The sequence below is a fragment of the Tarenaya hassleriana genome, unplaced genomic scaffold (assembly GCF_000463585.1).
Source record: "Tarenaya hassleriana unplaced genomic scaffold, ASM46358v1 Cleome4, whole genome shotgun sequence".
In the NCBI taxonomy this organism is placed as follows: Eukaryota; Viridiplantae; Streptophyta; class Magnoliopsida; order Brassicales; family Cleomaceae; genus Tarenaya; species Tarenaya hassleriana.
Genome location: NW_010966881.1, coordinates 3,617,674 through 3,627,405, shown reverse-complemented (window position 1 = coordinate 3,627,405; position 9,732 = coordinate 3,617,674). Strand labels below are relative to the sequence as shown.

The 9,732-nt window shown below is 34.3% G+C and overlaps 2 protein-coding genes across 2 annotated transcripts in view; both read right to left on the bottom strand.

The window, feature by feature from the left end:
* Window positions 1–2,370, bottom strand: part of LOC104823781 (beta-glucosidase BoGH3B-like) — a 5,469-nt gene extending 3,099 nt beyond the window's left edge. Inside the window, exons 1-3 of the mRNA XM_010555499.1 lie at window positions 2,261–2,370; window positions 916–1,138; window positions 2–252 (exon numbers count right to left, since the gene is read on the bottom strand). Coding sequence (XP_010553801.1) covers window positions 2–252; window positions 916–1,138; window positions 2,261–2,269 — 483 coding nt within the window. The 5' untranslated portion in view covers window positions 2,270–2,370. The remainder of the gene's footprint in view (window position 1; window positions 253–915; window positions 1,139–2,260) is intronic.
* A 1,727-nt stretch (window positions 2,371–4,097) lies between these two features.
* On the bottom strand, window positions 4,098–9,531 carry LOC104823780 (double-stranded RNA-binding protein 4). The gene is made up of 9 exons (XM_010555498.2): window positions 9,185–9,531; window positions 8,401–8,538; window positions 7,604–7,732; window positions 6,870–6,995; window positions 6,553–6,678; window positions 5,813–6,048; window positions 5,518–5,734; window positions 4,822–4,998; window positions 4,098–4,623 (listed from the first exon to the last, which is right to left on the bottom strand). The coding sequence occupies exons 1-9, from the start codon at window positions 9,402–9,404 to the stop codon at window positions 4,325–4,327; spliced, it is 1,668 nt and encodes a 555-aa protein (XP_010553800.1). The 5' UTR covers window positions 9,405–9,531; the 3' UTR covers window positions 4,098–4,324.
* Between the last annotated feature and the right edge of the window lie 201 nt (window positions 9,532–9,732).

Genomic DNA, 9,732 nt, shown 5'->3' with positions numbered 1-9,732 from the left:
GCTCGAGAGCGGTGGCCGCACCGATACGACGGACGAGGAGAGGGTCTCGGCCGGCGCCGAGGCCGACGTTGTGCGGGAAAATGGTGGCTCTGTGAACGGTGTTGTGGCCGTGAACGGCGTCGATTCCGTACAACATCGGTATCCCGAGCCTCGTTGATAAGCTTCCCCTTTGCAATCCGTTCACCATCTCTATCCATGCCTCCGGCGTTGCGTTGGCTGCCGGTACACTTCCTCCTCCACTCAACACACTCCCTGATACATACATACATACATATATATATATATATTGCATTTTACTCGGGCTCGTTGAAATTTATGTTCGTTGTGGCTTGTGGGGCTCTAGTAGTAATTAGGAAATAGGAAGTCTTCTAGAATTCCCAAGAATTAACATTTTAATTATTTTCCTTATGTATTTTTTTAAAAAATATATATTTTATAAAAAATAATTGAAGAAAGAAAGAGTGAAAGCGACAAAAGGGAATACCGAATTTGTCTCCAAAGTGGAGCGCACGATGCTTTCATTGTCGTTCAGAAAATTCTAGTGGAAAGCATAATCTATATATTATTTATTTTCTTTTCTTTTTGTTGTTTATATAGAAATAAATATAAAACCAATAAGAAAAACATTAAAAACATTGATTTATAAAATATAACAATGTGGGAGTTAATTATTTAAAATAAAAATCAGAAAAACAACATGATAGGATAATGATATTAATTTTTATTTACAAATCTTCAATTTTATCTCTTATAATTATGTCACTAAATTACCATAATTATACAGATTTCAAAAAAATACTAAAAAATTGAAAAATTACTATTATTATTGATAACGTATTTCTAACTTGAAAAATCATTGATGAAAATAAAATGATATATATGTGTGTATATACATGTATATAGAGAGATATATACCGATGAAATATTGTTGCATGACATGTGGGGATGCAATGCTTCGTTCGATTTGAGCCATTTGGCCGATCTTCTCTTCCAGCGTCATCCTTCCTAATAAATCTCTGATTCTATTTTCCTTTGTTTCTTTTGGATCTTTATATTTCACATATTCTGGTCTTACCAAAATCGGAATTACCAAAATCAACATTAATATTAATATCGCTTTATATTTTTCCATTTTCACCTGGAAAAAAAATAAAAAAATAAAGGTTTTATCAGCTCATAATAGAACATTCTATTTTGTATGAATGACAGAAAATTATAATAAAAATATGAAGGTAAGAAAATAATGAGGAAATGGACCTCACCTCAGATTTGTGAAAGAAGGAAAAGTAAGCGATCGAAGATATAGTGGTGAAAAATATTTATTTTCCTATGCTTTGAAATTAAATTGAAAATTACATCTATTATTATTATTATTATTATTATTATTATTATTATTATTATTATTATTATTATTATTATTATTATTATTATTATTATTATTATTATTATTATTATTATTATTATTATTATTATTATTATTATTATTATTATTATTATTATTATTATTATTATTATTATTATTATTATTATTATCGACCCACCAACAAAGAAACGGGGCCGGCGGAGAAGAAAAAGACGGAAATAATAATAAAAACGTTATGTTTAATAATTAAAGACTCTGAAACTATTAAATAATCACGTGTGATTGAAGCAATCCGACTAAACCTAATCATTAGATAAAGTCAACGCAAGCAATTAACATTATTTATAGCTACACTTGATGATAAGATCAAATAACAAGTTGTAAATTGTTATTTTTTAACTATTTGTTTATTTATCTTGTTTCATTTACATTGAATATATTTTTTCGATTTTTCTGTATAACTTCAAATTATATAAAAAAAAACTCAAATCAATACTATTGGTTCTATTTATATTTCATCTAAAAACAATCAAAGAACATATTGGATATTGGTTTTAGAAGCATTCCTTTCAAAGATTATGTTTTTTTTTTTTGGTTGAAAAACTCCCGTTGGTTCAACTGGTATGTGGGTATACGCAAAAAGTGCTCCATCCAAATTCGAACTTCATTCTTGACAAATCACATATTATAAAAAAAAACTCATAGATTGTGCATTAAATACTAGATAAAAAAAATGAAAAATACTTGCAAATAGATAAACAAAAACCGATATATCCTTGTTATTGTTATTGTTTCATATTGTCCTACGAAATATAAAGAGAAATCCAAGAAAAAAGATGAGATTATTGAAAACCCATAAAAAAAACAATAAGAAAAAATGGAGATGGGAAGATATACAGTATACATACGATACGAGTACCCAAAAGATTCTTCTTCTTCTTTCTTCTAATGGTTAAGAGAGCCTTCAATGCTCAAATGGTTCGACATACAATATGAGTATAAGAAAAAAATTGGGGAGTGAATGGTCGAGCCTCCCAAGCTATGGAGAGGTTGATATATATACACAGCCATATCGGTGGGGCCTACTTTGTCCTTCCAATTTCCTTAGTTATATATATATATATATACGTACGTATGTATGTATATATATATATGGAGATCTGTTATTTTGTTAAGCAAACTCACATTCATTCGATCATTGTATTATTGTATTAATTAGGGGTAACCATTTTGGTTATTAATTTAATAGTCGGATCGAAACCAACCGACCCAAATAAAATATAATTGTAACCACACCGAATCCTACGTAGTACCAAACAAGATTTCGTTATGATTTCTGTAAAACCGAAACCGATCGAATCAATTAAAAACAACCGATTATTTTTTGGAAAAAAAAATGGATTTTTTATGACAAAAAAAAACTGAATTTGAGTTAATGGTTATAGTTTTTCTATAATCGAAATAAACGAATCCGAATATAATCGAACCAAAATCCTAGGTCATCCCATTACTAGTGACTATTTTGTAAATTAAAAAGAAATCAGAGAATGGGTCCTCAATCATAATCAACATAATATATAATATATAATGCATTCAATTGAGAGATTTACAAAAGTATTAGTTGGAAGGTCATTTTATGATGCTTTTGGTTAGGGTCCCACACGTATTCGCTTCTTTGTAAACAAAAATTTCAAAGGAATTCACATCATCACGCAGCAACAAATTTAAATCACAGATTATTATAACAGTAACGAAATTGGAAAAAAAATATCAAACTAATTAATACAAGCATTAATTATTAGTTTGATTTCTATCATCATTTTAATTTGTGATTGGTCTAAAAAGATTATGTAAGATATGAATATCGCTGTTTTAAAATATCAAACTAATTATTACAAATGTTAGTTACTGATTTGTTTTTTCTTTTAACTTCATTTTTATTGTATTATTGATTCTTTACAGTAAAAGATGTGCAGTGTTTACGAATTAGCACCTCATAGTCAATTTCATCTTTTGAAATCGATAATGACATTTGTCACACTGATTAAGTTATGAGTTGGTGACAAAAAATAGTACATTTATACTATACTAGACCATAATATAAAATAGCTAATATAGTTTATCGACAATTATAATATAAAAGAGAAACGATGTTAAACATAGTGATACAGAAAAAACATTTTGAAATAAATATCATTATTAAAGTATGAAAATTTAAATTTGAAGACAAGTTATTACCATGACAAACTACGGAAAACTGAATTTGAAATTAAATGAAGTGAAACAAAAATGAAATAATTCGATTCTCACGCTAATTAAGTTATTAGTTGGTGTATAATAAAATTAAACTGTTAGTTTTTCTACTAAATTATTAAAAAAATATTATTTTTAAAGCATCAAATATTAAATTTTAAAAAAGTTACATGGCACAAGAAATAAAACATAAATGCTTCGAACCAAAAGAATTTCCCTGAAAACAATATAGAAAAGTGAATTTAATTTTTTTTTAAAAAAAAGCAAAAAAGAAAAAAAAAACAAAATATAAAAAAAAATATACGTAAAATTTGAGATAATATAAAACGAAAAATCAACACACAAAAGACGTGAAAATAAAGAAAACAGAGGGCAAAAAAATGATGAAAGGACAAGACTTACATTACTCTCAGGCTGTCATTGAACATTGTAATGTCCTGAAACTCTCCACTTGGATGTGTTGTCTTTAGAAGATGAGACATAGTAATGGATCACTTCCCCACATTCAATATCAAGGCATGTTTCACAAAGAGTATGTGTATAACATAAAGTCTTATTGATAACTATGCGATGCATACACCTGCTGTAAGCACACCTCATAGAAAGCATATAGTTCAGAGCTTTTGCCAAATTCATGAAGTTCAGGCACAGCCACGAAAAAACATTGTTCCTAGGGCATAGAGATATATAAGGAACCTTATAGGTTTTCTAAGGTTTAGGGCTTAGGGAAGGCGGACGAAAGGCGACCCATTTATCATCCTTGTACAGCAGCTCGGAATCCATAGGGATGGTCATTCCCGGAGTGAAAGGGCGAACCACGACGTGCTCACCCGGGGAAGAACCACGGCTGCCAGTTCCTATTCCCAACTTCTTGGCAATCTCGTCCACAGACGACACTGTAGAGTCATTCCCGGTATGATTCTCAACCATGGATGAAGCATCCATCTCTTTCTCGGATGGGGTCTTGATTCTCAGCGGCACACGAATAAGTTCCGAAGAAAGTGGTTCTGCAGATTAACCAAGTTCAAAGATCATGTATCCTCATCTCAGATCCCACTCACAAGATTGTGATCCCTACGACCGAAATGATCCGGCTTCTACTCGCAATGATAGTGAACGCGAAAGATGGAGCAAAAAAGAGAGCTTTTGCTTTACTGCACCATAACAGAATTCGGGTAATACGGGATTTTTAGAAAAAGACTAACCTTCTTCGTCGACTTCAACCCACTTTGACGGCACATCAGGGACCGCCCTCCTGAGGCCACGGGTCAGAGGGGAATCTAGTAGACCGTTACTCGCACTTGATCCTGCATGGAATGCTTCATGAGGTTTTTCTTGCTGCTCAGAAGGCAGAGGTAGTGACAACGTTTCACGCGGCATCCCTGGAGAAGAAAAAAATGGCGTGTATGGAAATTCAATGAACAATACCGATGCACATATTAGCCACGGTTTATACATCTTAGCACTCTCGTTCAAGATTTAAATCTAATCTGTGATATAGCTAAACCATGTTCAAAGTCTAGATATATATAGCTATATTCAAGCATATATGGCTACCTTATAAGACAACGTGTATTTGCCAAAAATGACTGACATAAATGCAAATTCCAAACGAAGCTTTATACAATCTATCATAGCTTTTGTCCTTTTATAATTATTTACCCTTCTATGTAGATGTAAGGGAATTATTTATACAATCTATCCCAACGTTGCATATGAATTTGTTTTGCATGCAAAACCAACAAAAAAACTCTAGGAACCAGCTGATTTCATGTTCACATTTTCTTAAGCATATAATGCAGTTTCTTTGAACCAGCTGATTTTTTAAGGTTTTGACTATCTCTTGGGTAGTGTATGGAAAGCAAACACCCGAGGACAACAAAATTTAAACGTGTACCGACCTGTCAAACTCATGTATGCCACCTTAGCGGCACTCATCTCGGCCAACTTTCTGGTTTTCGCTTCCTGTCCTCCAAAAAACTTACCACCAACCTCAACAGTTGACAGAAATGTTGGCGAGTGAGACGCACCAGATCTAGAAGTTGCATAAATCGGTAACAACATATTTTTCTTCTGAGTCAGTTCCTGTAAAAGGTTCTTGTACACAAGGGAATCTACCTGGAAAAGATAAAATGGCATAAAAAACGGGGAAGAAAGAAATGGATATCGATGAGTATTAAGTAGTTGGAAACTAGCCTCTTGACTCGCATTTGGCACCAGTGACACCAAAGCTATTTTTGCAGCTGCATTTTCAGCCTCTCTCAATGTTGAGAAGAGTTCTCGGCTTTCAAAAGTTTGCTCATTGACTACCACCTTGCACCTAAACCGGCAAGCATGAAGCAGACCTACACGCTCACGAATATATGTCGGCATACAAAGATTCTTTTTCTGAGTATAAGTTTGCAGTTGGCTCTTGCATAGATTGTTCACGTCTGAGAATGAGAAAAAAAGGTTAGTGAAAATTGCTAAAGTATATAAAGATAATGCAGTTCAAAAGGATCGGTTTTGCTCATACAAATAACATCAAGAGAAAAAGCGATACGATGAAATGCAAAAAACTTTTATATCACGTACGACTTTTTAGGTTACGTAATACCGCATGCACATGCAGGAGTGTCTATATATTGCAAATGGATTCTTTTAAGCAAGTATTTAAATGACATCTTTGTTCATTCATTTCCCATTTTTGAAGATACCGATATTACTGTCGAAATAGTAGGATCTCTCCCATTCTCAGAAGCAAAGCCAGCCACAAACAAAAATAGTACACAAACAGAATTTGCAAGCCTAATAGCCCTAGGAAACAACTAATACATATATACATACATATACAATATACATAAAAGGCATATATATATATATAGCAAAGGCGCAAAATACCACTTTAGGAAATATGGAAACCTCAGAGATGAAGGACATGGAGAACAGTTCCCCACCTTTCATTTTGTTACTAGAGATGAGAGGGAGGGACCTAACAACTGGATCAAGTTCTCTTCTCTGTTCTTGCAAAATATGCCGAATGGAAGCACGATTTGTCGGCTCTGTAGTCAAGTAGGAAACGGCTGCAAAAATATGGTAGAATCCACGAAAACACAGATTATTCACTAGAAACTGGGCGACCAAGCAGAACAATATTTAGACCCCATGTGCACGTATATTCACATGAATATGCATACATTACACATGGATATGCATAAACGAGCTAAAACCACTGAAATAGTGAAGAAATGGGAAACAAATATCAATATCTTACCCTTGGTTGTGTTATCTTCTTTAATAAGTGAGGAGGACGCAAGAATCCTACCAACTTCTCTTATCTCTTCAATTCCCTGTCGGCGGGTGATGCTATTTTTCAATTCATGGGATGCATGTAGAGCGTCTGCAAAAAGAACCAAATACTGACATTTATCCAACATTTAAAAAAACAACAAAAATTTTAGGACAAGTCAATTTCTGGCATCATGGTTCCAAACCTAAAACTTCTTGAACTATTTAAATGGACCTCCGAAAGGTAACTTTTTACACGCATCGAGTAAACAACACATCAACTGTACATGAAAACTGAAATTCGTACGTCCACCAAAACATAATGTGACAACAATCAGAGAATAGGTTTGACTCCTTTGCAACTAAATGGAGAAAACAAAGTCTGTGAAACCCTAACAGTGCCATAATTCTAAAAAATGAGTACTCTTCTGGCCCTCCCAAAATGTCATTTAGAGGCATTATTTTGCTGATCCAGAAATCAAATACGGAAAATATTGCGCAAGAAAATAGGATCTACAAGACGTGAATTATAATTCCCGGCATTTTTAGAAGGAAATGGAAAATCAAAGGCAGGGAACGTCAGACCTGTTAGGCAGACATATTTGTGTACACAGATGCGTTTATGCAAATTCTGTACATAGACAAGACATAAACAGACACAAACAAACACTAAAATGGGAAAAGACAGGGATAATCGAGCATAACAATCTCCCAGATCACCTTTAGTTTTGTTATCATCCTTTACGACAGGAGTTGAAACAATGAACACAGGAACTTGATCAACTTCTTGCTGGAACCTCTGCTGGGTGGTGATACTCTTTGTCGGGACACTTATCGCTTGTGAAATGCCTGCAAGAACAAAAAGGCCCAGTCAAAATGAGTATGTCACAGGTAGAAAGGTCCAAGTCTATTTTCGATTACACAAGACATAACCGGTCCAAATCAGACACTACACCTGATGTGTTTAATTTCCAACAGTGAGACTTACTTAAATCTACATACAAAGAGTTGATTTAAGAATACATAACCTAAAACATCAGACAGAATAACATTTTGTTGACCCATCCAGATTAAAAAGTTAAGAAGAGAAGTTGCAAGAACAATCAAATTTTGTGGTCAGGAGAGTTGTCAACTTCGGTCATTCCAAAGAGAAGGGTTCTATGCAACAAAGCAAACACAAAACTCCCGTAGAAACTCCGGAACTATGTCCTAGCTGAACCCGAGAGTCCTAAACTCCCTCGAACATGTTGGGTTACAGGAAAGGAAAACTTCCCGACTGAATTTAGCGTCGAATCAAGAACAAGTTCATATGTACGTACAAGACAAAAATTATTTGCACGCAAGTAAAATAAAATTCGGAATTCTAAATCTACACTCCACACACATACACATACAATGCACAAATTCGGGGATACGTTAGAAACAGATTGTTAAAACCATAATTAAGACCAATGTCGACTTAAAAAAAATACTAAAAACAACTAAAAAAAGGGACAACAGTTAAAAAAAGGCTTCACCTTTGGTTCTGCTATGTTCCTCAACAACGGGAAGTGACACACCGATCACAGGAACTTCACCACCTTCGGTTCTTTCTTCCAAATGTGTCTGTTGGTTACTCAGAGTATTCGCCGACACATTCTTCGAACTAGAAGATCCTGCAAGAAGAGAAACAAAACCCGGGCAACACATTCAAGTTTCTGAACTTTCAAACAAAAGCTTAGATTCGAGATTTCGTCCTGCCATAAATACATAACCATTTCAAATTTAGATCCAATGCTTCACAAATATATACATTTCTTCCATAATCCATGAACACTAAATGTCACGATTATCATGCAAAACAGACAAAGTTGCCGACTCTACAGATACATCATAAACAATCAGGTGAATTTCCCACGAAAAAGGCGATAGAGAACAGAGGACTAACCGATTCAAAATCCCAGATTCAATTGTATTGGCGATGGATTCGAGCAGAGATTGTACGCGAACCAAAACCCTAAATTGGAACAACTAGCCCTAAAGCTTTCCCACATGAATTATGGTCCCGAATTTATAGGCATATTATCTTATATATATTCGAAAAAAATTTGCCTTTAAAATTATGCTAAAAAACAGAATAAAATGTAAAAAAGAAAAAAGCAAAAAAAAAAAACACTTCGATATAAGCTCCCGATCTTTCGAACCCGACAAAACCCACGAACGTTTGTCATTTCCGTCCGCCATTTCCGTATAGCCCTAATAATTAAATAAACGGAAACCTTGGAATTTGGGAAACAGGAGATGAGTCTCGAAACGCATTACCGGCCGAAGGAAACATGGCGTATCCGAGAGCGACACGAGCAGCCTCGTTTTGAGCTTGTTTAATGGACCGGCAACTCTCGCGAGACTGAAAAGCTACGCCGTCGATCACAACGGTCGCCTGAAAACGAGGGTCGTGATCGGGACCCTCTCGCTTCACCGCGTACACCGGCAACTCCCATCGCTGCCGGTGACATGCGTCTTGAAGCTTCGATTTGTACATTTCCTCTTGTCAGAATCTCAGCGATTCCTTGGAATTTTTCTGACAGAGTTTGAGGAGGAGAATCTGGATTCTGTTCTGTGCGAATAGGTGGGGATGACTCCGTGTGTATATATATACATACATATATGTATATACTAGCTACGCATAACGCCATGCCAAAACCTAGAGCGAGAACTTGTCTATGGATATGTATGAATTTACAAATTGTTTTCCTTTTTTGCTAGATTTTTTTAGGGCTACGTTGGTTTCATGTTCTTTTTATTTAGTATTAAAATAATTTTTTTGTTTACTTCAAATTCCTTATATGATCTTATTTATATAAAATCGT

Coding starts and splice junctions, on each gene's coding strand:
- LOC104823780 (XM_010555498.2), bottom strand. CDS start 9,404: ATGTACAAATCGAAGCTTCAAGACGCATGTCACCGGCAGCGATGGGAG. Junction 6,679..6,869: donor AGAAGATAACACAACCAAGG/GTAAGATATTGA, acceptor ATATTTTTGCAG/CCGTTTCCTACTTGACTACA. Junction 6,049..6,552: donor CTCTAGTAACAAAATGAAAG/GTGGGGAACTGT, acceptor TCTCATTCTCAG/ACGTGAACAATCTATGCAAG.